At 40.6% G+C, this 27,788-nt stretch overlaps 1 protein-coding gene across 6 annotated transcripts in view; it reads left to right on the top strand.

The window, feature by feature from the left end:
* Nucleotides 1-27,788, top strand: part of map7d1a (MAP7 domain containing 1a) — a 40,691-nt gene that overhangs the window by 9,368 nt on the left and 3,535 nt on the right. The window contains exons 2-18 of one of the 6 annotated variants that reach the window (XM_085423472.1): nucleotides 6,433-6,633; nucleotides 9,311-9,379; nucleotides 10,010-10,030; nucleotides 12,505-12,668; nucleotides 12,952-13,063; nucleotides 15,645-15,749; nucleotides 16,806-16,928; nucleotides 17,073-17,194; nucleotides 17,299-17,429; nucleotides 18,807-19,045; nucleotides 19,561-19,837; nucleotides 20,483-20,663; nucleotides 21,498-21,602; nucleotides 23,728-23,778; nucleotides 23,874-23,934; nucleotides 25,566-25,647; nucleotides 26,029-26,264. In XM_085423472.1, coding sequence (XP_085279598.1) covers nucleotides 6,433-6,633; nucleotides 9,311-9,379; nucleotides 10,010-10,030; nucleotides 12,505-12,668; nucleotides 12,952-13,063; nucleotides 15,645-15,749; nucleotides 16,806-16,928; nucleotides 17,073-17,194; nucleotides 17,299-17,429; nucleotides 18,807-19,045; nucleotides 19,561-19,837; nucleotides 20,483-20,663; nucleotides 21,498-21,602; nucleotides 23,728-23,778; nucleotides 23,874-23,934; nucleotides 25,566-25,647; nucleotides 26,029-26,264 — 2,280 coding nt within the window. Of the gene's footprint in view, nucleotides 1-6,432; nucleotides 6,634-9,310; nucleotides 9,380-10,009; nucleotides 10,031-12,504; nucleotides 12,669-12,951; nucleotides 13,064-15,644; nucleotides 15,750-16,805; nucleotides 16,929-17,048; nucleotides 17,195-17,298; nucleotides 17,430-18,806; nucleotides 19,046-19,560; nucleotides 19,838-20,482; nucleotides 20,664-21,497; nucleotides 21,603-23,727; nucleotides 23,779-23,873; nucleotides 23,935-25,565; nucleotides 25,648-26,028; nucleotides 26,265-27,788 lie in introns of all 6 variants that reach the window. The other 5 variants (XM_085423470.1, XM_085423471.1, XM_085423475.1 and 2 more) reach the window with 5 other exon arrangements.

The following is a 27,788-nucleotide window of genomic DNA, read 5'->3' as shown; positions in this document are numbered from 1 at the left end:
TTGAAGATTTTAGCTCAAATGCGACAGACTTTTAAAACACTGTATACACCAACCAATTAATAACTTGAGAACAACAGTTGATTCTTACACCCCCCTCGTTCATTTCCTTTCTTCTGTTGTTATGGAAACACATTATCACACATTTATAAATAGAGATTGACATATCGTCTGTCCATTACATCAAATTCACATGTTTTATCAGCCAGTAAAAATGTACCAAACTATCTTCTGCCAGCACTTTGTTGCTGAGTCACGCATTGGGCTTGTTAAAAATCACAAAATTCATAATTCATGTTGGAAATGAAAGAGTCCATATAGAAACTTATACTTAGCAAAGGACCTACATCTAGAAGAACAGGGACCTGTTTTTAGTGCATGTAAAATACCTACATATGCACATGCTCGACTGGTTGCAGAGGCTTTGAATGGTGAGTTGAGGGAAGGCTGACTACTGTCTTTATTTTTTTTCCCCATTTATATTTTTACTTTTCTAGATTTCTGCCTATAGCTGTTTAAGGAATTTCCCCTAATTAATGAGCCTTTCCTCAGTTATAAATAAGTAAAGTCTAAGGTGCAGTCGCATCTACTTAAACCTTTGTTCTCACACACACAGGGCCTGGTCTGGCTTTGAGCCTGTGCTTGTTGTTTACACTAGGCTTCCTGTGTGTCTGGGCCCCTTGCCCTCTTACATCATCCTATTCGGTGCAGGAGGGACACAACGGGGTGAAGGGGTGATGGGTTAGGCAGTAAGCAATGAGGTAGTTCATTACTCCCCAGGCCCATCCTAAATGAGATGCAGATCCATTCTCCTTGTTTCCATACCCTCCCTCCCCCCTTTGTTACCGCCCCTTTCCCTTTCCAGTCTTTTGATTTTATACTCCAAGGCTCTTGGTAGGCCCATTTACATTTACATTTTCCTGGGAATGTGCTGCATTTCCACTCTCTTTATCTATGGTTGTTTTATTTATTTGTATTTTAGTCCATTTTATAGGTGGTGTTAACACTGGCCATTTTTTCTTCTTATCTGTTTGGCACAATAGGGATGTACATAGGATTAAAGCTCTTGGCTTCATAAATTTTCCATTATATTCTTACTCTAATTTGTGTCTTGCCAAAAACTTTGGCAGAGCTCTGGGATGACAAGAAAATGTTTAAAGCTTTCCACTACTTTGATGCATTTCTCACAAAGGAGTGCCTGCCAGAGTTTCATATTTATGTTTTACAGCTCTTCCTGGCCGAAAGTATTCCTCCTTGAGCAGTCGCTGCCATAAGAATGTGCTGTTGTTTGTGCAGTTTGCTGACTCTGTCATATAGTGAGTCATGTGTTTTGCTTTGCTACATAGAATTTTTTGTTATCCTGGATCATAGTTCCCCTGTGAGGTTAGAACAGGTAGAAATAAACAGCTGTGTGGTATATTATTTGAGAGTACAAACATGTCTGCCTGTCAGAATCTGTGGTTTTTATATTTGTGCTAAGAAAAAAGAATTTTCATTGAAATGCAAAGGGCTGTTCCAAGGACAAGCCTTTCTCACCTCTGCTTCATTTCTCAATAGTTATTTTTTATTGTTTGAACAAAGAAATTATTTCTAGTCTGTTGTTACTGAAATAATTAACCTGGAAGGATTTTTCTGCATTGCAGTTTATGATGTGGCTGTTTAGGAGGTGGAAAAAGGGCTCTGTGGCGTGGGTATTTATACACCTGCTCTAACAAAGTAATATGCTGTGAAATTGGATTTATGCTTAATCACATTTGGTGTGGCAGTAGAACCAGTTGCCCCAGTTTTAACTTGGCCCTTTACCCACAATATCTTCAGTCAGACTGTAAAGCGCTAAATTCCTTTGTAATTGTGCTTTGGGGGTGAATGTACAATGGACGTCATTAGATGCTGTGCTCTGTGCTTTCCCAACTCAACATTTGAAGTTTCATGCTGTGGTTCCAACTGAAAAATGGGACTGAGTTTCTGCTAATTACCTGCTGATTCTCAACCTGTCATTTTGCTCCCACACTGTGCTTATGCATCCGTGCATACACGCACTTCTGCAGGGATTTCTTTACCATTTTTGCCAATTCTTATAGATACTTTGTGCCATTCTGTCACTTTTAAATGTAAATGTGCTTCAGCTTGGTGCAGTAGGCTTTTTTCAACACCTGCAGCTAGAGAGGCCACAGAGGAGACCTGATGGGGGTAACAGAGATGTGGTTGAGCTGTATGTTCAACCGAATCATACATGGCGTGCTACAGATTCCCGAACGGCCTCTGACCCACTTTACTTTAGTCTCTTGGTTTTCTCATGCCCATATAATATGCAGGGGAACAAAACAAAGCATCCACACCAGGACATTATGTCTTTTTGTTGCTCTTAAACATGATTTTCTTTGTAGCCCCAGATTTGTCAGATAAAATCAATGAGAGATTTTGGATTATCAGACAAATAAAGATAAATATTATGTGGGGTTGAATGCTCATACTACAAAGCTGAATCATTGACAGATGCTAGAGGTACACACCGCAGTCAGCATCCTGTGTGAGATTTTATCAGGCTTGTGAAATAATGACCCAAGCATTGTGTATTTTTTTTCTCTGCGCTTCCAATAATAAGATGGACCAAAGTGTTTTTCCATGTTTGTTCTTGGTGGAGACTCCAGCCTCTCAGAGGAAGCTGATGTGCATTGATTTATGAATAATGTAAGTGACAAGCAGGTGGTCTAATGGCTTTCGGTTGTTGGAAACTGCCACGTAAATACAGAGAGGGTGTAGTTATAGGTTAATTAAGAACAACCTTAGGTGGTAGAGTCTCTCTGTTATTGTCCCCCAAAAAGTTGGGAAGATGTTTAAAATGGAAGTAAATATGAAATGCAATGATTTGGCCATTAAACACAACTTTGTATTTTATTTATTTTTCTTTTTAAGACATCCTTATCTCAACATTTGCCGTTGAAAAGTAAAAAAAAAAAAAGGCACATTTACCTATGTCGCCTCTTCGAAATAACAGTTCTGAAGACACCATGACGTGAGTCATAATGTAATAGAATTAAGTGGATAATTGTCTTTTGGCAATGATTTCACATATAAATGCTCCAAATGAGAACATTTCATTGTGCAAGAGCTAGATAATTTCATTAGCTTCGCTCAAGCCAGTTTCAGAACATTTACAACACCGAATTCGTAAACCGCAGAATTAGATTAGTGCCATGCGTTTCGTCATTGCATTTAGCTCATCTGTGCAAATATTACTCAAGCATCCTGTTCAAAGCACCACATTAGTGTGTCCCCGTCGTGTTTGCTTTTAGGGGTCACTGCATGGACAGCTTTCCAAATGCACCGGCACCCATTACTGTCAGCTAAAGACATGCAGTAGTCCATAAATTAGAGCAATTTCGTAACTACTAACTTAGCAGACGTCTTTGACATTTTTATGTTGAAGGTGATAAGTGGAGGATACTTGTGAACAAACTTGTGCCGACACTCTGTGCACCGCTTCACAATTCATTGTGTGCATCCTTGGTTCCTGGCTTTGTGTCCCCTGTGTTTATATGCAGTTTTGACAGAGTGAATTAGTGCAGAACCATCGACATATACAGTACGGTGCAAAACTCTGTTAACCCTCATTTCTATATATTTTATTTCCAAGAAGCCAAGGTTTCTTGTTATCTGTTCAGTGCCCTTGAGCAATACTTACTCAAGCTTTCTGAAAAACCTTTAAAGTTTTCTTTGGACATAGGCTGCTTTTTTTTTATTTATTTATTTATTTTTACTAATTTTCAGGCCAGTCCTTGCAAAAAACCCCCCAAAAAACCCCATGGTTCGATCCCAGACGGAGAGATGAATATCTTGGGGGTTGCATAAGGGAGGACATGCAGCATAAAAATCTACCAAATCAAATATGCAGCTTTACTTTGTGAGTTAGCTTTACTGACTCAATCATTCAAGCATAAAAAGGCACCCAACTCAAGGGATGAAGCAGTGTTGGGTGTACACCAATTACAACTACCACCCTTTGACAAAAACACATAATTTGTTTCCATTTCTTTATTTGAATGTACAAAAAATGGTGTGATGGGGATAAAATAGCATTTTTGCACTATTAAGATGATTCCCAAGAGCTATTAGCCACAAATTTCACATATCTTGACAGAGAGTGCAGTATCCTTAAATTTGAGAAAACTGAACAAATGGGGTTCAAAGAAGAAATGGCAGGGCTACAAAAACTATGTACAGAAGGAGCGCTGTATCAATCAACCCTTGTTTCAGTCTCTTGATACACAGCAGCAGTCCTCTCCCTCAACTCCCATCCAGTTTTTCTACCTCAGGTTTCATTCCTATTCGTTGTCACTACCACCTACACAACAGAGTATTCTATGTTCTCACTCTCTTCAGCATTGCCAATGTACAGTACAGTAACCTTGTCACCAGCTAAACACAGTCCTACAAGTTAGTTCTTTGTGGTTCCAGTTCCCAGGTGTATGGAAAAGTGCTCACAGAGTATAATGTTAGAGCTGTACCAGCTCCTGCCACGTTTGGTAGTCTAGCTGTCATATCTGCCCTCTGGGATGTGTGAGAAAAAAGGGCCAGATGATAAATTCCAAGATAAGGTTTGTGTGAGTCATCACCTGAGACTTCACGTCATCACCTGAGACTTCACAGTGGTGCAACACCTGAGGTTCTGTGTAGCAAAAAAATGTAGCAGGGTTTGATTACTAAATCACAAGAATAGTTTTCTGTGCAAAGACATAATCTGAATGATTTAACCTGACCAAATCCAGTAAAAATATCCCTTCTTGTTGTATTACATTGCGTAATTTCCTTTTTTACGCAGGCTTGCACCGAACAGATTTTAGTGCTCATCGTCTACGTTCCGCCTATCTCACCACCATCCCCCTCTTCCTTTCCGCTCTCACTGTCATTGCAGTGTTTTGGCTGCTGTCCCGTTGCTATGCAGAGACCACAACAATGGCCCCTCTCTGTCACAGCACATCACTGCCCGAGGAATGCTTATTTAATAGTGGCATGCTCTGACAATGAAATTGCATTGTCTTGTCTCCCAGCTGAACTCTTTCATAGACTCTTACTGCCTGTCAGCCTTTGTGCAGTTCAGGTTCATCAGCAACAGGCTTCATTTCCCAGATTGCTTACATAGCCTATGTGCCAAGCAGAGTTCAGACAACCTCTGCCCCATGTCTTTATTACTTTTTGAATTCTACCAAGTGTCTGCAGTTGCAGTAGTTGAAGGTTGACCAACGCTCTTGGATGACACTCATCCATACAGACTGTTTTCAGGTTTTTATGGACAAGGCAGCAGACGTACAGACGTGTGTGTGTGCGCGCATTGAGTTCCACAGTCCGTTTAAGGCTTAAGAGGCACACTGTACAGTTTACACAAAAATTGATCAATTCCCTTTGAAGCTGCACAGAATTGGCCTCGCTGCTGATTGTTCCTTTTCTGTGCAAACTGTTGAACAGCACAGCATTTCTATAGTAAATCTTCAGCGCACTCACTGTCTTTGTGTGACAGCCCCCAACTGTCTGTGCTGTTTTTGGATAAGTCTGAATAATTTACAGCATGTTGCCCCAGTGTGTACCTTCAGACACTATACAGAAAACACTGTTCCCCAACATGGTTCCACGGGGAGTGCAGGGATACAGTGCTGAGTGGACAAAGCCAAGTGTCCCTGCCATGAGGATCTTTGTTTGACCGTCAAAGCCTGGGCAAACTAATGTTTGAGTTAGAGATTCAAGTTCAGCAGCCTGCCAAATGTGAGTCATAGTGCTATTAGTGAAGCTGCCGCCCTAAAAGGCCACCCCAGCCCCCTTCCCCCCAAAAAAAAATCTACAGATGACTGCTGAACCTAAACTGTGTGCTCCTGAGTCGTTTTCATTAAAAACAGGAAGTTTAACCATTTTTGGATAGATGATTACTCTGATTTTGTTTTCCAGTGACTCAATAGAATCGTCAGGATGCCAAAAAGCAATTACAGTGTTTTGCTCTGCCAGAGACTCAGGCTATTTGTACAGGCCAGTCTGTCAATAAATCGGTAGCACAGTAGAAATGCTATTATGTGTAGAGACAGAAAAGGAGGCTTTGGACTTATCATCTCGTGCTTCTTGACAAATGGAGCAATGTCTGCAATTGATAATATTTTTCAGTCTTTGGAAGAATTTTGTACAGAAACAGAGACATCTCACTCATTACTTTTGCAGTGTTCAGTTGGATTATTTTCTTTCGGTGGTGAGAATGTTGTTCTTAAAGATCCTCTCCCATCAGTCGGCTCCACCTCACACTTCAAGAAATTTACATCATGCACACTGAACTACTTCGTAGGCTCAGTAGTACATGGAATGAAGATAAACAGGTTGAGTTACGGATTCCTGTTACCTTTTGGCTCTTCATTTACTAACTTAAATTTATTTTGTATTTTTCTGTTCTACCAGCTCCCTGCCCAGTTCTAAACACAAACCCTGTGAGACCTGATCCAGAGGGGGAAAGCAGTCCTTTGAAGACGGACAACACCGAGAGGATGGATTCTCCAGCTAAGAAAGATACAGACCGAAGACGGACGACCCCTTCAAAATCTGACATTATCTCTCGATCACCTGCGTCACCAGCATCACCAGCCCTCAAGTCAAAACGAGGTGAGCAAAAATGAAAGATTTTATCTTTTGAGGTGTTCCTTAGATAGCATTTAGCTGCTTAAAATTAATGGAGGCTGAATTTGGCTGACTGGTAATGGTATAATTACACTTTTGCATTAAGTTGGAGTGAACTCAGCTCTCTTTGGCCAGTATTGGAGTCACAGTGACCACAGGCTTTCAGACACAAAGCAAAATCCAATAGTGCTGCTGCAGGTTATCTTTATGTGTTGGAACAGTCGCTGCACAGGATGTTATGTTATGTGAGAACAGCTTAGCCTGAACTATATTAGCATGGAAAATATCTCTGCAGAATATGAACAAATTAGCTTTTGGTAAGTGGATAGCTATTGGTGATCACTGCTATGCACTAATCTCCAATGAACGGTCTGCAGATGGAACCTATATTGAAATTTCCATTTCAAAGAGTTTTTCCAAGAAGGCATTGAGGTTTACGTGCCGTTTGCACTGTAGTTGTTCCACTAGGACTCTGTACAAGAAGTGCCTTTCTCTTAAAAAAAAAAAAACCCCAACCTTATTTCTTTTTATTTTTCAGCTAATAACATTTTACTGTGGTCATGATCTTTATTCTCTTAGAGTAAAGTGACAGGACTACACCCCCACAAGTTCCAGGTGTCTCCCAATCTTAGAAAATACTGCACAGCTGGATACCTCATTGAGAGTTCTTGGTTTATTTGCCAAAGTTTGCCCTGTCCTGGGTCTCCAAACTTTATGTAAGGTGTGCACCTTACACACAGCTATCATGCAAATGACTCTTTAAGGAAACTGCCTTTGCTGTTTAAACAGTTTTGCTAGACGGTTCAGTCTGACTTCTGTCCAAAAGATTCTGGTTGCGTCGCTTCTTGCAATGTTTGTTTCAGTGTTGTGATTATGCCAGATGTTAATGGTGGCAAAGGCCAAATTGTTATCTTAGTGAAAGTCTCTTAAGCATGCTCATTTTCTTGCATCCTGACTACTACCCCAGTAATCCGTATATCCTGTGCTGCTCCATTTGTAAAGATCGGAGCCAAAGAAATAACAGAACTGACATTTTAAGAGCAAGCGTGAACAGTCTGAAACTCAGATGCCGCACCTCGTAGTATTTTCTAGGCCAGTCTGTTTTCCTCTTGGACACCTTGTACATTTGACTTTATGATTAACATGGTGGTGAGTTGCGAACATCAGCAAGTAACACTTACCAAGGCCACGCACATGGCATTTCCAACATACTATAAATATCAATGTAGGTCAGGAGTTGTTCTTAGGGGAGGCTGCATGGCAGATTGTTTTCGTCTTCATGATTCACACCTCCCCCTATTCGATGTTGCTGAGGAGTGATTTCCTTTGTGATTGATGCTGAACATCTGGACCGTAAAGATCGAGGAGGATGATGTAGACTAAAGGCTCAAGAATGCCTTCCGTGTCACTGTTCTCAGTGGGTGGTACTAGGGTATGTTGGCTGTGGTAGAAATGGTATTTCACAGTAATTCATTTGGAGTAAGTCTGCAGAAATGAGTTGCATACATACTGTTGAGAAAAAAACATGCAATTACAGAAAAAAATAATTAACCTTTCCCCAATTAAAATCTGTTTTAACATCAACTATAAGTGTTAATTTAATATGGGTTACCAACCACATCTCAACACACTGTTCCACTGACTGTTTTTGTTAGTTGTAAATGATCTTTACTGATATATTCTTAGGCTCACATACCAAGACAAAGTGTGCCTTTGGCTTGTTTGAGCATTTTTCACTAGACATGCCCAAAATTTAAATTACTGTGTCAGAAAGCTATGTTTATATAATTTAGTTATAACATATTCAAGTCACCCACACTACGAGATTTCTGGTATTTGCCACATGCTACTGCTTCTATTTTGATGGGATTGGCTTGCTGGCAGAATTTTCTTAATTTTTTCCTGTTGTATCTTAATCTAGATAATAGAATACACATTATCTGTAGCCCTAGGTTGTGCATTAGTGTTGAAATTGTGATATTAGTCAGTCAGTCAGTAAGTTTCCTGTCAATGCATTATGCCATGGATTTTCTTGTGGAGCCATTTAGAGATTAAAAAGCCATCGCTGCAATGACTTTATAGCAGTGAAGAAGGCATTTACTGCATTTCTATTTATATGAGGTCAGATGCATCATTGATGCCTCAAGTCAGTTTGCAGCTGAGGATGGTTTGAAATGGAGTGGTTTTCTGTGGGGCTTTTAGAAGATTGTAGAACTTATGATTAAATGATGTATTCTCTATATCTTCAAAAGGTGCCCTTGACTAGTCGGCTTTAACTGATATCTTAGTAGGTGTGTTTCAAATAGGTATCATTTTAAGTACTGGGAGATGCAATGCTAGAAATCTGCAGATACTGAATGATTCAGTGTGTGTGTGTGTGTGTGTGTGTGTGTGTGTGTGTGTGTGTGTGTGTGTGTGTGTGTGTGTGTGTGTGTGTGTGTGTGTGTGTGTGTGTGTGTGTGTGTGTGAGGGAGAGAGAGAGAATGGGTGAATAAGACATGCTGGATAAAGCATTTTGAGTCCCCAAGTAGAGTAGAAAAACGCTATATAATAACCACAATTTCCAATATATAAAGTGTCTGGAGATGATTTAATCAGTTTGGATGATGCAAGGTGATACCTATCATTAATCCTCTTTCTTCTGCCTTCATTCTAATCTTAGATGCCATGAAGTCAGAAGACAGGCAGAAGCTTGCAAAAGAGCGGCGAGAGGAGAAAGCGAAATATCTAGGTAAGTAAAAACCAGGGGTGGGAGGCCATTTCTTTTAAATGGATAGAGAGCTCCACCTGGTGTTAGGGTGGAGGAGGTTGTTAGCAGTTGATTGGCTACTGGGTTGGCTTTAGGCTGCAAAAGGCATGCTCAACATTATACACACAGACACTTGGAGAGGATAAAAAGGTAGTTTGGACTTCTACAGAAAATGGGCCAAAATCAGTAAAAGCCAAGCCACCATTTTACCAGAGACAAGTGAGCATCTGTTTTCTGCATGCATGCTGAAACAGTCTTGAGCACTATCAAGACGCTTATTTATTGTTTTTGTATGAACAAAATCATTGCTTTAGCTCAACTGATACACATTACATTGTTCAAAAATGCTGCACGAATGACAAAAACGTACACGTTGATGGGGCTGAATATTTTATAACTTTTATAACTTATGACGAGTTGTGAAAGCCGAGAAAGTGCCCCAACTTACACTGATGCATTTTCAAGAAATGTCACAGCTCTCTCAGCACCTATGAGTTGTCTCTCTTTTTGTTTAACACGTGGCTCTCACATTATCACTTGCCTACTTGCCATGCACTGCTTTGCATGATTGACAGCTGCCTCTATCTTTTCTCTCACCCTTTACTCCTGCAGAAGAGCTCAGCAAGTTGCAAGGTAAGCCACTCACCTGTGTTTTTGTGGTGGTGGTGGTGGTGGTGCCAATGAATACCCCTTTTGATCATTCAGTTTCAGCTTAATAAAGTTCAGTAGTAAAAGCTAGAGCTGGGGAATGCACCAAAAGCTCAATTATCCTGCCTATAAAGAGAAGCAGCATGTAGAATAATGACTACTGTTTCAGTAATAGTGTAACAAAAATAAAGCTTTTTTGTAAATTTTAAAGCATAATTACACTTTAAAAAAAAAAAAAATCAAGTTAAGTGCTGCAAAGACAAAACTTGCATATTGACTTTTGGTAATAAAACCCAGCCCTAGAGCCTTTTCATTTATTTAATCCCCATGTTTCTTGTTTTAATCCTCCTCTTTTCCTGTGACAAAAATTTAAAATTTCATCCTCCCTTTCTCTGAACATCATAAATATGACTTAAACAAAAATCATGTACTCACTAAATCATCATTTATGTGTGAAAACCCTGTTACTTAACAGGAAGTTGTGGGTGACGAGAAGCCCGCCCTTACACTGACTGTTGTTTATCCACGTTCTAACAGCAGTCACCACAAAACTCTTTGGATTAAAAAAAAAAAAAAAAAAAAGTACAAACACCAAGCCACAAAACCACCATGATAATCATCTTACTGGATGAATTGATGGTTTGCTGCCGAATTTATCTTGGCTGTGAAATTATATATAAACAACTTTGTTGCCAAACAGGACAAAAAAAGTTCAAAATGTTCTTAAAAGGGAAAATATGTAAATTAGTGTTCAGATACTGAGCCGAGTTGTATATCACCCAGCCTGTACGCACCGCGATACTTGCGTGAAAGTCACACAACGCAGTTCTTTTTTTAAAGCTAGTTGTTGTCACACTCGTACTTTCTGTAAAGCTTTGCTGTCTAATCCAAATTTGTGTTGGATTGCAGTAAGATGAGGTCAGCAGACTTCATACTGTGGATCAGTCTAATTGGGTGATCACCGTGGTACGCCAGATGGTAGGGGTCTGATCTAATACTCTCAGCCAGCTTGGGATAAAAGATGCGATCCTGCTAAAGCTTGTGTTTACAATATCAGCTTAAGGGATCTTATATCGCCAGAACCATTTCTAGTAGCAGAGGTATAAGTAGAAAAAAAATCTACATATACGAGCTCATCTGCTATTGGATTTGTTCTGTTATAGTTGCATAGATAGATGCTACTCTCATACCCTGTCCATCTTTGGTGAGGAGGTATAAATACTTAATGTACCAGGGTTAGCGCAGCCCTTTGGCAATGACTATTTAATGGCCATACTGTAGCAGGTCTAGATGCTGCTTGTCAGCGCTGATCACTGTCAGGAGAGAGTTGAGGAATGTCAGTGTCACTCTGGTACACTGTAACCGTCAAGACCCCAGCCAGTATCCAGCTCATTTCCTCCTGCAACCCACACCTATATTCTGAAGAACCATTGCAACTGTGAGAGAATCAAATTTAAAAACGTAACCATCAAATGTCACAGACCTGACTTGCATGGAAAGAGTGGAAACACTTGTGTGACCTAAAGGTTTCCCTTCTGAGAAGGGAGGAAAAACTGGATGTGGAAAACTGCATTTGTAGGCGCTGGGATCTATTTCCTCCCCCTACTCGTCTCATCACTGCACAATAGGTGAATTATAAAACAGTTTCCACTGTGCTCTACTTAAAGTTCCCTAAAGCTTTAAGTCCGTGGAAGGTAGAGTTAAGGTACGTCTCAAATCGGGGCCATCGAACTCTGATATATGCACTGCAGCAGTTAGAAGTGTTTTCTGCAAGATGCTGACATGCAGGGCCTCAGTATAACTTTTATAAATTTCAGATCCCCTAGCCTCCAGTGCCTCTGCAATTATCCATCACTCTAGTCTGAAATCCACTATCAGTTGATTTTGGTGCATCAAGTGCTTCAGGGCGCAAAGCTTTACTTCTTTGAAAAGCCGATTGTTTGTGGAGGTTTGTAGTTTAAAGAAGTACGAAGAGTTGTGTACACAGAGGCAGCTGCAAAAGCCTCCTTCACGCTGTTTTTGAATGGCTCTGTGACAAAGAGGTGATTTCCATATCAAAGTGTGTGGTTTACTGAAGCTGAAGTGTAAGCTGTATGCGATTACGATGACATAAAAATGTCAGTTCAGAAGTCCTGCATCCATCTAATTTGGTTTTATGCAGTATTGAATTTATTTTTTCCAAACTCAAAAAGAGGTCTGATGCGAAGAGCAACATTTCTTTTTCAAAAACTGCTTTATGTAATGTAAAACATCAGAGTTGCTTGATTTTGGGATTGCTTCAATGTTGGGATTATTGGTTTTTTTTCTCCCAACATGCCAAGTAGTGACTCTCAAAGAGAGTAGAATTGGGGTGTTATATATTATTCTGATCGAACAGTGGAGGGAGACAGGACTTTACTTTTTCAGCACTCAACTGGAAAATATCTTCTCTCCTGACTATATTATCTGCCTTCTCTTAGCGGCCAAAAAGACCCAGTGGCTGGAGAAGGAGGAAAAGGCGCGGCAGCTCAGGGAGCAACAGCTGGAGGAACGACGCAGGAAGCTCGAGGAGCAGCGGATCAAGGCGGAAAAGCGGCGAACGGCCTTGGAGGAGAGACAAAAACAGAAACTAGAGAAAAACAAAGTATGTTTGGAAAAGCAATACATGTAATGTGATGCTTCAGCACCTTTGAAAGTGATGACTGCTAGATTTTAAGGTGAAATTTCAATGCACTCTGTCTGTGGGAGAGCACCTGAACTAGGTCAGCTGCTAGTTTCAATTTAGGGATTTAGGATTTTCGTCAGGGACTCATCAGCTACACAGGATTCAGGCTGCTCAGTTCACAGACATACATGCCATCCCTCCATATAGACTTAAAATGAATTCACATGCTAAAGACTGATATCTGTTCTGGTATCTGTTTCAGGAACGGTATCAGGCGGCCATCAACAGGTCAACAAAGAAGACGTGGGCAGAAATCCGACAGCAGAGATGGTCGTGGGCTGGTGCACTAAGCCAGAACTCAAGCCAGAAAGAGGGTGAGTATACTGGTGCCTCCTAGATAATGTAGTTTTTCTGAGGAGAAAATTATTTTGCCTCAGTATTACTTATATCAGTTATACTTGGATCTGGTTTTTTTAATGGGACTTTCATGTTTCAGCTATAGCAACTTTGCATGATCATTGTTCAAAATGGTCCCTATTAACCTTTGTTTGTTTCATTTGCTGTTTGAAACAAACTATTTGAAGTCTTTTTCTCTTCCTTTTTAGTCAGCTTTGTTCTGATTGGCTGCCTCTTATAGACAGAAGATGGGAAAAGCAGCTGTTTGTCATCTACGCTCACACTCAGAACCGTGTGTCTGAGATGGCCTTATTAAAGATATCTGTGGTCAATGACATCATTCATAGCAAAGAGTAGCAGAAAAGCTGTATGAAATTAAGAGTTTAAAGCAGCCTGAAGTCTGGGCTGTTGGCTGATCCCATTTCAAACTTTGGCCAACATTATGTAGATGACAAAATAAAGAAACAGATAACAGACCTGCTTTAATGATGCAGTTTAAAATAATTGCACATCAAATTCTCCTTCGCTTTCTCTTTTTTTCTGCTAAAGTTGGTCATTTGGCCTGTAAAATATTACAGCTGTTATAGTTTTCCAATTCGCGTGGTGGTCAGTTTTACATTGGCATACATTCTCTTGATGGAGCAGACATCAATATTTGTTTGATGGATTTAACACCAAACAAATATTTGATAGTATGAAACCATATCGGTAACACCGCCAAAGCATTTAGATGTGCTGCAGTATGAAATTGGTGCATTATCACCTTGTTTAGATGATACACCAAAACAAATTTTATTGCCTGCTTCTTATTCCCAGCAGTAATCAATAGCTTAGACATTTGCAGTGTTATGACAGGCAGATGATGCCAGCAGTACTCTGTTATATTTTAAACTGGATATGTCTTTACTACATCAGTCACGCTTTTCCTCCTTGAACGCATTTCTGTCAGTACACACTGTTTTGTCTCTTGAACACACTGTTACACGGCTCTTAGCCACTGATCGTGACCAGACTATATTGATTGCACAAAGTGTATGTGTGTTGCAGTAAGTAGCACGGCACCGCTGACTAGCAACAAGATTCAATTTGTTGTATGCAGTTGCTTAATTTGGGGCTAATAAGTGTCTTGACAGTCCAACAGCCAATTAGATCAGAGCCTTGGTGGTACGCTTTGATGAATGCTTCTGTACCGTGAGCTCCTGTGAACATGAAGTGTCCCATGTTCCATTTTATGCCATGTAATCGCTTCAGCCATATGCCAGGGGAATTATGGACACTCAAACCAATCTCCTTTTCCTCCCTCACTCACCAGCCTGCTGTCGGTCAGATGATGGGAGTAAACAAGTGTAAATAGGCGCCAGTGGAACATTTGAGAGCTCTAGATGTTTGTTTTTGTCCTTTGGAAATGCTCAGATGTATACATCTTAGCCTCAATCAAAGAGCATACTGCATCATGTGCTGGATTTGTGTGTTTAAACCCACAGTCATGCTCAGCCGACTTTAATGCTGCACCTCCGTGACCACTAAATTGTCCAAGTCATTTGGAGAAAGAGAAGGTTATCCATCGATTGGACTGTGTTTAAGGGATATGAAATTGGGACAGATACAAGTATTGCACATGGATGGTTGCTCTTTTGAAGCGCCAGTTTACGTCAGCAGCTTTGAAATTAGTTTACATTTCCCTGTAGCCACTTCCCATCACATGTTTCCTTGTCAGGGTTGTATTTAATGTGCCATTCTTTTCACTGGGTTTGTTTTAGTGGCCTGAAGAGGCGGCTTTTAAAGGTTCCTTCTATATTTGACTTGCAATAGTAGATAAATGCAGATATTTCCTTAGTTAGTTAATGTAGCTATGAGAGTTGTTTGCACTAGATTATATAAATTGAGGCTGAGTGCTTATAAGTTGTATCAAATTTAGTGTATGTGTTCTTAACACCTAAAAATTAACATAACTTTTTAAATTGAAGTCATGTCCAGGTTACGTTGAAGAATCCACAAACATCACTGGTGGTAGTTTTACTGGAGTTACTTGCTCACCAACAAAATTGTGCTGATAGAAACTGTGCAGAGGAAGTGGTACAGAGTTATTTGGAAAAGAAACAAGAAGAAGCAAAACAAAAATAATATTTCTTTCACTTCCACTTCATTGAGCTCGCAGAAACAATATCTGATTGTAAGAGTAATAATACTGTGCTACAGTACAGTTAGAGTTTGGTTATGTGACACTTTGTTAGGAGTATCCACAAAGAAATATCATTCTTTAAATGCATGTTTTGTGCCACGGGTGGTCTGTCTGTACACTTGAAGGCTTGCAGAGGTGAACAGATCTCTTCCCGTGTGCATGTTTACAATCAATGGATGGTATTGTGCGGTCAGCACACAAGAATAGCCCTGGATTGGGTTGGATTACACTTGGTGTCGTTGCCTTTACAGTGAGTGGGTATAAATTTGTAAAGGCATCACCTCAGCATAGCCCATGACGTCACACAAGCTCCACATCTTCTTCTCAAACCATGTGACCTGTGTGAACATCTGTGTGGCGCTCTCTTGGCTTCTTAGGCAGATGCTCTGTTTCAACGGTCAACCTGCCCAAACACGTGGACTCTGTTATAAACAAGCGACTCTCCAAGTCCTCCGCCACGCTCTGGAACTCGCCCAACAGAAGTAAGGCTACATCTGGAATGCCCCGCTCCTGTTTTAAATGTCCATCATTCTGACACTGCCAGCACTACCGAACCTGTCCATCATTGTCTTTTTTCAGTTACTTCTTCCCCTTTGATTTCAATCCTCTTCTTGCTTGATGGTTGATATTAGACCCATTTCCATCTTCCAAAAATCACAAGTTGTTTTTTTTTCATTCCAAACTTTGGGTTGTGGTTTTGTTTGACATGCTCTGCATGCTCATATTTTGATATGGGAGTATTCCTAGTGGCGTTTTACTGTCCTTTGGTTGGTTAATTGTGTGGTGATGGCCTTTTCATTCCTGATGTGCCCAGTCCTTTTGTGTCCATTTGTCACCATAACGTACTGAATCACAGCCGTCTTTTTGTCTTAAATGTTTTTATTGATTTAATTGGTTTTTGTTGATTTCTTTAAATCGAGTTTGTGTCTCCAAGCTTAAGATGAGTATAGCTTTTTATAGCTCTACAGTTAACAAGGCCACTGCATACTTCTACACAGTCAGAGAAGAAAGTTAGTCAGTGAGTCAGCATTTTCTTAATGTATTCTCCTCGGAGCAGGTACTGTTCCTCTGTACTGGTAGAAAAAAAATCGACGGGTAACTTCCTCACTTGTCTTTTTTCCCGTCACAGTTAAAACTCCCAAACCTTACTCATTCTACATCTTACACCCAAATGAGACGCAGGATTCTGCTTCTTCTCCGTTTGTGCACAAGGCTGTCTACAAAAGAATTACCAATAACCCCTCTTCTCCTTGGTCATACCCATGCAGGTCAAGGTTACAGTGGACACATATACTGGCCTATTTTTCTTCTTTAAGTGGTACTGGTGTTTTATTGGTTTATTGTATGGTTCTTCTGGATTGCAGATGCAGTTCTACACTACACTTCTACACTTTACATTTGGTGTTGGGTGAGGAGTAACATTTCCCGTTTAACCACGAATGTGAGCTGAGATATAACAAAGCTTCCTCTGGTTCACGGCATCCCATTATCATGTATCTTTGGAGATAATTGAATTATTTTATTTTTCCTTCTTGCAGCGCGCAGCCTTGCGTTGAGTCCGTGGGAGAGCAGCATAGTCGACCGGCTGATGACACCAACTCTTTCTTTCCTCGCCCGGAGCCGCAGTGCTGCTAGTGTCCTCACAAATGGAAAAGACGGTCGTAAGTTTTCTTCTTTTTTTAAAAGCCTCAAATGAGTTGTTGCCGTCAGTGTGAATTTAGTGAATACTATTAGTATATAAATGTTGGCAAGGCTTAATTATTTGTTGCTCTGTTCTTTAGACTCTCCTCTCTGCCCTCGTTCAGCCTCAGCAAGTCCGTTGACCCTGTGTGGCCATCAGCCGCACCACCGCTGCTCTGACCGCTGGAGGGTGACGTCCAGCTCACCAGATATCACCCAGCGTCAACGCAGGCGGAGCTCCACACCTGTAAGTCTGCATAATTACCTATATGACATTATTATATAATCTATATGCCGTTTCAAATCTGCTTCTTTTTGCTTTGCATGTTGATATTTTCCATCTTTATACAGATGGATAAAAACAAGAAGGAAAAGAAAGACAAAGAAAGGGAGAATGAAATGGAAAAAAGTGCCATCACTAAAGAAAAAGTGCTGAAGAAGAGACAGTCTCTACCTAGTATGAGACATAGACCTGATCCAAGGTAAAACACTTAACAGATTTAATATTGGCTTGAATATTTCACCACTATCAGTACTGTGAGTTATATATATTTTATGGCTGCAGTGCAACATTTTTATTCCATTTAGTTACAAAATGTCAAAAGAATATCAACAAGTTTTGAGTCGAACAGAGAAATTTAAGCTTTTCACATTTTAGTCAGATATCAGCTCACAGATCAATCTTCTGTTAGTAAATCATCTAATCATCTAACTGGTGCTATCAATAACTTATGATGAAGAATAATCCAGTGAAATTACAAAAACGAAAGACAAAATGAAGCTAACAATAAAGACTCAACAGACTGTATAGCATACCTATATAGAAATCAGTGAGGGGATAGCATGCTAGCATGCAACTTATTTACAGTAGAGTTTTCTTGGATAGTCAGCATATCAGCAACAGTCTCGAGTTAAGCATATTTGGTGGCCAATTTCATATATTCTTATTCTTATTTATTTTATCGGTGGATTAAAATATTCACCATATATACTACTAAAGTTCAGATGTTGCTAACCAGTTAATCCAGGCCCTGGACCATGTAGTGCATGCGTGGAAGCATCCACATTTGGCACATATACACAAAAATAAATCACAGAAACCTGAGTTCAATGCTAAACATTTTCAATAAATGTCTGGCCTCTGGGAAACCTAGCAAAAAGCTCCAACCCCCATGTAAAGTCAAAATGTCAAAGCTACCATCTCAGTTTAAAGTTTACATTATTCCATAACCTTAGAACCAGTTAAGAAATCTAAGTTATAATAACGCACCCTTTTTACTCTTTTAAATACGCAGAAACAAAAACTGCATTGTAAACCAGATTAGCCTTGGATGCACCTGACCTGCAGCCTGTTTCTGGTCAATGACTGGGTTGGTTTGGGTCTGTGCTGCAAAGACTTCACATTTCATGCATTGCTTGAGCATATGCATTGAGTGAATACCCAAGAATTTACCCTCTAATCCCCTGGTCCCAGAATAAATGACATCCATGGCAGAAGGGATAGAAAAGAAGAAAAAAAAAATCAATTTCTTTTGACTCAACAAAAAGGCAGCAAAGAGCTTGGCAGAGCAGTCAGCGCCAGAGGCTCAAGGGGGGAAAAAATCTTCAGCATAATGGATGTTGTTCCTCCAAGTGCTGCATTGCTGGGATGCTAACTGATAATGCACTATAAGGCATGATGCAATGTTTGAGTGCTTTGACTGCTGAGATCCTGTGCCGATGTCAGAGTTTCTTAAGGACATGTGCCATTTTAAGCATTTCAGGCCAGGTCTAAATATATAATGTGGTACGAGAGAACAACGCTGAGAACTGTTGACACAATTTTCCATCCTTCAGCTTTTGTTTTTACTTTTTTCCAGTCCTAGTCCTTTATCAAGACAACGGCCAGCGTCCCCTGCCACACCCAAGGGCAGAACTGCCTCTCCCAGCCCTGCTGCCTCCCCCAAGCCTCCGTCAGCACGCGGAAGCCCGTCAACCCCGAAGGCCCGGCCCAAAAGAGCCAGGACCCCTGCCAGGATAGACCACCGGACCTCTTCACCTGCCCCTCTTGAGAGAGTGAGACAGCCCCATAGGCCAGCCACCCCAGAAGAAAAAAAGAGTGAGTACAAAAAGGAGTGATAATCATGTCCTTCAGACAGGACTATAATTAATTTCAAATCAATTCAAGCAGTTAGTGAAATGATTTGTCCAAAGTGAGTTTGGATGGTAGACTCTGTCTCTCTGTGTTAGCCCTGTGGCAGACTGGTGACATAGTTCAATTATGAACAGCTTCTCTCTATTTTTATTGTCTTCCCAAAGAGATTCCCTCTGCCTGTGACTGAACAGAAAAACACATGCAGTGAAATTGAAACAGTGGTCAAAGATTACCGTCAAGCATAATTAGTCATGGAAATAAAGGGCGCACACTGAATGAGCCACACAGAGATCGTGGTCGGGGTCTTCTCTCGCACAAAGCTAAGAGGCTGTGCTAATCAGTCTTAAATATATAATTACTGCATTTGTAGGGTGAATGGCTGTGGTTGTTTACAGTTTAATAATAATTAACAGGCATCTCTTTATGAAAGCAAATACATTTCTGTGACTCTCCGCTTACAATACTGTTATTTCTTTTAGGTTCCCCTGTGGCTCCTGCCATTGTTGTATCCTCAGCTACTGCCAATGCATCAGGCACACCAGTCACAGCCAGCGCCATTTCCTCCTTGCCCGAGCCAGCCAATTCCTCTCCCTCTGTGCGTGCAGTGTCACCTGCACCCTCTCCATCCGCTAAGCCCATGGCAGGCACGAATGACCCAGAAGAGGCGGCTCGTATTCTGGCAGAGAAACGCCGACAGGCCCGAGAGCAGAGGGAGAGGGAAGAGCAGGAACGCCGCGAACAGGAAGAGAAAGAGAGGTCAGCTGGTTTTTAAAATGCATGCAAAGACAAAACGGTGACTATGCAACTCCTGTAAGCTGTGGGAAGTTTTTGAACTATGTAATATTCTCCTTTTCTTGTCAGCTATGCCAAAACCTGTACAAAAGGTTATAAGTGGGAATAAATATTAAAAAATACTTGGGCAAAAACAACATTTTGCATATCATTGTGAGGAAGAAGCTGTAGATATAGAGTAGTAGTTGTTTATGCAGCAGAATAAACCCACTCTGGACATTTAGCTATTTTCTGGGCAAATTCTGTGTAAATGGTTACATGTAAGGCAAATCATGAAGGGCTGGATGGACTATCCAAGCATATTCAAGATGAATGACTCTGCATTATCTCCAGATGTGTAACCATTTTTGATTTTGACCACAGCAAGTAACTATTTACTCCCTGGAAACTGATTTGATCTTTTTTCGGCACTCTTAATTCCAATTGTTTCCTTTCTCGTTCACACTGCTTACACTACGAGTAAATCAATTTAAATTGTTTATGACATTCGGAGCATTTGGCAGACGACTTTGTAGATAAAATGTCTTTGAAAAAGAGATTTTAATCTCAAGAGACTTTATGGTTAACTAAAAAAAAATCTTATCTCAACCTTGTATTCAAACACTTCAGGATCCTGAGAGAGGAACGCTTAGCGAGGGAAGCAGAGGAGAGACAACGCAGGGAGGAGGAGGCACGGGCCATGGCTGAGGAGCAGAGGAAGAGGGATGAAGCGAAGAGGCTGCAAGAGGAGAAGGAGGCTCAGGAAAGGGCCAAAGCTGAGCAGGAGGAGAATTTACGGCTGCAGAAACAGGTATGCTGTCAACCTGCCCCTGGTTTCCAGAAGAGTATCAAGTGTATTTAAAGGAGTCTTGTAGTCACTCATCAGGTCTGGTTAGTTAGACGAGCATAAAACAGGACAACAGTCATAACTAGCTGATAACTCACTGTATTGCCACATCATTCCACTCTTCCCACCATGCCAAAACGTACACGGAAAACAATGAGACCCTTTCAGGTGCTGCTCACATTGACCTTGTCTGATATCATGTTCATCCTACAAACCCAGTCACCTATTTTGGGATGTTGTTGTCTTTTAAAGGTAAATATTAATCTGATCTGGTGAACATGGAGCGACACTGAATGTGGCCCCTTTAACCTTTCAGTCTGCCAGATAATCCGCCCGAACAGTATTGATTCTTCTTGTGTTTGCGGAAGTGGTTGTTGAGAACCAGATGACAATGAAGCTTGATAAGCAGAAAACAGAATGTGGCCATTCATCAGAGTGATCGATTATTCTGGGGTCGTGATTAATTGTGTCACTGCAGTATGTACGTTGCTATCAGATCAGGGCGCCTTGTGGTTTGTCATAGAAGTGGCATTTGTGGTCAAACACGTTTCAGTAGAATTATGCAAAGACTTAAGTGTTGTCTTTCACTTTGAATCGCCCCCATGAAGCTGTAAATGTTGAAAATAGATCCTTTTGGCTCAAAGGTACAGAAAAATATCCCTTTTGTGGTCGTAGACAATAATTGCAGGGAGCAACCACACCCTTGTTACGTAAAAGGCATGTTATTTTGGCTGATGTTTTTTCCCTCTTCTGCTGCCATTAAAGTTGTGGTTGGATTTTTGCTTGTGTGTGTTTCAGAAAGAGGAGGCTGAGGCTAGAGCTCGGGAGGAGGCGGAGAAGCAGCGCCTGGAGAGGGAGAAACACTTCCAGAAGGAGGAGCAGGAGAGGCTGGAGAGGAAAAAGGTAGGGCCATACATCTGTCCTGCCAATGTTGTTTCTTTCAGCCAAGTAACTGAATTCCAAAAAGGAAATGGATATTTATGGGTTGTAAAGGATCATAAATGCAAAAATATCCCAGCTTGGATTTTTTTGGAATAATTTTTTTTTTTTAAAGTCCAAAGTTGTTTTTTTGTCTAACTGTCCTGTAGTGCCGTTTATCTATTTTTGGTGGGAGCTGGATTGTGTAGTAGATTGTAAAAATGTCTGTCTTCTTTTGAATATAACTGAACTAAATAACACTCGTGCTTGGTGCTCAATATATGCAATACATGTGAGAAACTCAGAAGTGATTGTCTCTTTACAGCAATCATGACAAAGTGGCTAATAAATAAATAAATCAACTTGTGAGTAGTTTCACGTAGCTCCACTGAGATATCATTCTGCAGAAGAAAGTGTCCATGTGCCTATGATAACAGTCTCATGCTAGTGGCAGCAAGACCAGATGAAAACATTAACGGTGTCCATACTCAGCTGTGCTGCATGTTTGGTTTCCTTCCAAATGCAGACGATGAAAAGAAGTTGAAATTGCTCACAACAATGTTTAAAAGTCATTATTTCTGGAAGGAGACATTGCTACTGAGTTTTTAAAACGCATTTGTTGGCACTTTGAAAACCTCAAGGCATGTGCCATCGATCGTTTTCCTTTATATTGATGACAAGACATAACAATCTGAATGCATCAGTAGCATTACATGCAAGTACATTCGATTTGGAGTTGAACTTTTCCTTTCGAAATACAGCATCTCCAAACAGTGGCTGATTTAAAAGAGGAAAATGTTCTCTTGCACGATACAGAGTAATGCCAAAATCAATTTTGTAGTCGGTTTACAAAAGCTCTCCTCCCCCGGTGGTGGTATATTCCAAGATACATTCATCCTGAGGTCGGCCCTTTTTACATGACAAACGCAGAAAGTTGAATCCCTGAAACAAGATGAATGATGTTTTTTGGCTTATCCTGGATCGGCTGTCTGCATGCCATGATTTAATAGGGCTTACAATGTGAATGAGCATTAAGCTATATATAAAACTAATAACAGCGAGCTAGCTGTGTCAGTCATCTGTGTGTGGATCCTTTCTCATGTGTACTGATACCTGGGCCTTTGGTGAACATATATTCAAGTATATCACACACATAAGATCGTGCCTCTGCAGGCTATCTAAGCCTTTCTTTCCCTCTCCTCATCTTCTCTCCATGTGTGAAAGGCTGTTATCTAGGCGTGTCAGGCCTAGCTCCGCCAGCTGAAGTTTTGCTGTTGGCAGGAATTAGCCCACAAGAACAGCATGTCCTCTGCCCCAAAGACTTGCACCGCAGTCGCACTACACAAAACTCCTTTTACAGTCCTCTACCAAACCTAAGTGACTCAGTCTTATTACCTCAGCACAGGTGTTTATAGGTACCTCGAGCAGCACAACAACTCCTGAAACAGACATTTTGATGCCAAACTAGATACCAAAGCTGTGAGCGTGTGAGCGCTCCATATATGATCTTGGATCTTAAAAATGTCTCACTTTTATGAGTGGCAGCTGCAGCTATGATCTAGCTGTCCCAGGCTAGCTGTGTCCTCAAATAAAATTTTCATGTTGTTCAAACCTCTGTGCATACAAATTACCCATGCAGCGTTCTCTATATCACAGTGTAGCACACGCTTACCCTTTCTGTGTTTCCTGTTGTTCAGTATTCACTATTGTTTCAGCTCAGTACACCAACAGCGTTTTTACCCTCATTAGTCTAACCCACCACCCGATGTGCTTCAGTTTATTTTGAGCATAATAACCTGACTGCTTTAAAGAACTAATGAAAAGGGAAAGTTGAACCCTTAGCTTCTATCTAAACAATTCGGCAAGGTGTGTGGTCTAGTCCAGCCGAATAAGCGTAGCCAAATTTTCATCAAGTCAAACCAAATATTTTTTATAGATGTTGCATGAAGCCTATGTTTTACTGGTAATATGATATAACACAAGTGCCAGTATCATTGCGTTGTTGTCCACCAGTGCACAGAAAATGTACGTCTGCTTATTAGCATCTGGTTCCTTGTGGGGTATTATCTGTTTTATTCCTTTATTTATTCATTTTGTCTTCCTTTTGTAGCGACTGGAGGAGATCATGAAGAGGACACGGAAGACAGATGGAAGTGACAAGGTACATTTAAAAAAACCAAAACTTCTTTTACAAATTGAAAAAATAAAATTTAGTTTTGCTGCAAAAGTGACTGAAATTCTCTCCCACTTTCACAGAAAGAGACAAAGTCCTCCCCAGTCGAACATGTCAATGACAAACAGGCAGAGAGTAGCAAAGGTAAGCCAAGCATCAGTCTGGACTTCCCCTCAGCCTTTTACAAAACATCCCTGAGTGAAATCATTACCCACTACTAGCCTTTAATCTGCTTGAATTACAAAGGATAATTGTCTTAACTCATCTCCCATTAATGTGTTATCTAGGAAGGAATTTAAAACAAAGTGGACGTCTTCTGGCCAGCTGGTGTTCAGAATACTCTTAGACTTTTACTGCTTCGATTAAACTCAAAAGAACTCAATTTTGGTAGATTCTACTGGCGTCTATAAAATACTTTCCACTGATGTACACATAAATATCAGTCTACCTCTTTTACCTCTTCCATAGCTTGCACAAAACAAAGCACAGATATGTCATATGCTTGTTATCAGTTCCCCTGTGAGTAAGATTCAGAGAGGGATGCACTTTTAAAAGGCCTATTATACATTTCCCCTCATATCCTGTACAGCTGGAGTTGCTCTTTGCAGAATAGGACCCATGTGGCCTTAGTTTGTTGTCCAATCCCTCGGACTGAGGAGAATTGAGTGGAAGAGTCAGCTTATGGCAACAGCCTGCAGCAGTCTACATTCATTAGAGAGACTTTGAATAAAACAGTGATACATGTGTTGCTGCAAAGTTTTCAGACATAAACTACTCTCTCCCTACTTAACAATATCCTTACTAGCGAAATTTTAACATCACACGTTATAAATGAGTAAGATGGAAATGCAGTTTGTGTCAAATTTCACAAATTTCACATTGCAAGGAGACACTAGCGAGCCATTAAGTGGATTGAGACCTGGCAGAAATGCCTTTTAGTTCGTCATGTGTGAGTGTGAATGTCTTCGTTTTATGATATACATGAGGTCAGAAAACTGGACGTCTGCACCTCAATGTTCGAACCCAAATGTTTAAATGACCATTTGAAAATGATGACTAGAGTTTGGCATTTTATTGTGAACGTTTTGAAAAGGATGCAGATTTGGGGGTTGAGTACCCACTCGGGAGGTGTTTCTCCACAGCTATTAAGACTCTGAAGTTAGCAGCTGGTGTGCAATGTCAAAAGAAAATAAAAATGTCTTTTATTTACTTAGCATTATGGTCCAGCCTGATCATTTTCTCTATGTTGCTTTACAGTGTTTTGGATATTTAGCAGCAAGATCAGGATTGCTTGCAAATATATTATTCTGTAGAGAGTCATGTAGGCTAGATAAAGCCTGGTCTTCAATGTTAGTTCTTTTTTCTGTGTTTGGTTCTAACAGTTAGTTTGACAGTGCTAATGTTTATTTATTTTAATGGTGGTTGCAGCTGCAGCATGCATGTGTTTAATCAAATGCAGTACACCTACGTTAATCAAATATCCTCCTATACCAGGAAAGTACCAGCTCAGTAATAGGAGCTAATAAGACGATAAAAAATAACTACTAACAGATACACTAGTCTCCTGTTACTGCGACGCAGAAAAAATGTGGGTACTATCACCAACAGTTGAAAAGCACCAAAAGTGCTGATTCTCCTTAAGAGAGTAAAAAGAGGATGCACACGTGTGTGTGTTGAGGTTAGCCTGACACATCTCAGGGTTAACACACGGTGTGGGGTGGGATGTTTTATCTCTGTGGTCACACTTAATGACTGTATTGCTTTGTTCTCTCTAGCATCTGCTGACTACCAGCCAACGCCTGAGGTCGGCATTCCCAACAACAAAACAGAAAACGGACAGGCCGATGTCAAGGAAAGGTAAAACTAAAGCTTTTTTCGTTTCTTCTTTGTGTGCACATTGATGCAAGACCACCATGAACAGCACAAAACTTGTGCCAGGAGACCAAGCTGGGAGTTGACAACGAATCAAATCAGCAGGAGGTTCACGTTGCTGTAAACCTCAAGAGAAAACACAAGAAGCCCCATGATTCTGGCCAACAGTAAACAGTTATAACAGTGGGAGAATGATTTGGTATTTAAAAATGTTTACTCTTTGCATTTGATCATGCTTCTTGGGACCATTTAAAAAAAAAAAAAAAGAATCCTCCTATTGTGGTGGGATGACTCATTTGTTTTATGAGTCATTCGGACCCATCCTGACTAGAACCATACCATGATTTATGTCTTCCTCTCCAACAGCCTCTCAATCCAAGCAGTTAATGGGGTCCAGGCTACGAAGCTTGAAAACGGTCTTTCGACAAAAGAAGACACTGTCCACTTGGAAGACATCATCCATCTCACAAATCACGGCAACTCCACTAACGGAGCCTTGGACAAGTCTGAGACCAGCATGCCCACAGAGCCCATCCTTTCTTTCGAAAGCGAGGAGTCATTCATGAAAAAGGCAGGCCCAATGAAGCCTCAGCATGCTGCGGGTACAGAATTACAAACTGCTTTAATATACACAAGTGACAACAGCGCAAACATTTGTAACACAAACATGGAAAAGACAATTTACTTAACACAATCTGAAATGATTCATGAAAATATAAATAGAATAGATGAAATGATGCAGGGGAAAAAGCTACAATAGCAATCGTTCCACCACTGTTGAAATGAGATATTGATGGAGTGTTTTCCACAACTGGCTGACCCATGCTGAAAAGGTCTGGCTGTGCTTTGTAATGAGAGTCCACTTCTCTCCTTCTAGTTAACTTTTTAAGTCCTCGTTCAGGCTAGAGTTCAGGATTGTAAAATAAAAGATGAGGTTTTATTGACAGAGGTAAAAACTAAATCTAAATATATCTCCAATGAAAATTATGCAGATTCAGGCATGATTCATCTGCATCGACCTAGTTCCCATCACCCAATTTGAAAACTGCTGTACAAGGTACCATAAATGGGGTTATTGTCCTTGGCACGGAGCAAGAGAACCTGAATGTGTACTTAATATAAGGTGCAAGTCATCACCCCGGTGAAAGCGAGTCCCTCCTGAGGAGAGGAAGGTGTGGCATGGAGAGAATACCTACACTCACAAGGGGGTGGAGACGGGATATAAAAGAAATAGTGTTGGGAAGGGTGCTGAGAAGGAGGGTATCTTTATACTGTTGACAGCTTTTATTCAAAGTGTCTCACTGACTTGGACCGGGACCCAGTGAGGAATTCCAAGAATGACAGAGGTGATGAGACCCTATCCACAAGTGCTTCACTGCCAGGGGTTAGAAACTGGACTCTGGAGTAATTAAGCTTCATATGACTCCTCATTCATCCTCTTCCCAGCAGCAACGTCAGCAGCACCCTGTCCTCCCCGTTGCTGCTAGATCCTAACTTTCACCTGTTATCCTGAAAGCAAGCCAGTGATCAGAAATACTATGTAAACCAAAAAGAACGATTACCTCTGTTTGCCCCTACTTTAATGAATATTTCACTACCTTTTTTTTAACTACTGCATACTTCTGGTAAGTGTGTAATTAAAAAGGGAACATTCTCACTTCTTATATGCACTCTTGTAAATCTGGATATGTGAGATGACTTTTAGTATGTCAGACTGATTTAATTTTACACAGCAGTTTCTCAGGAGACCGGTTTATTTTGAGGCATGCTTCCAGGGTTTATTTGAATGTTCATACTTGTTGAGGATATGGCCCTCATCGGTCCCACATGTGGCATTGTCAGTCAGATCGAGTTTTTATATGGTAGCCGCTGTTAACAGTAACATTCCCATCTCATTTCTTTGAGTCATGCGAGCTTTCTGTTTGCTGCATGTAAAGACGACAGTAAAGGTTTATGGGCCTTCCAATTGCAACATGTTTTGCATCCTTTTGCATTTATCATTGTCACCAGGTTGGAGGTTTGCAGACCTTGCCATTACACACTTCAACAAGGTTGAATATATAGTTTAATTTGTCTGTTAGCATGTTCATTAAGCTTGTATGACTGCTGCTCCATCTGGCCTTTAA

This window comes from Rhamphochromis longiceps, linkage group LG11 (assembly GCF_057381845.1).
Source record: "Rhamphochromis longiceps isolate RC_006_pf linkage group LG11, R_longiceps_female_GT1.1, whole genome shotgun sequence".
Taxonomy (NCBI): domain Eukaryota; kingdom Metazoa; phylum Chordata; class Actinopteri; order Cichliformes; family Cichlidae; genus Rhamphochromis; species Rhamphochromis longiceps.
Note: the sequence above shows the minus strand (reverse complement) of the source record. Positions and strands in the feature narration are given on the sequence as shown.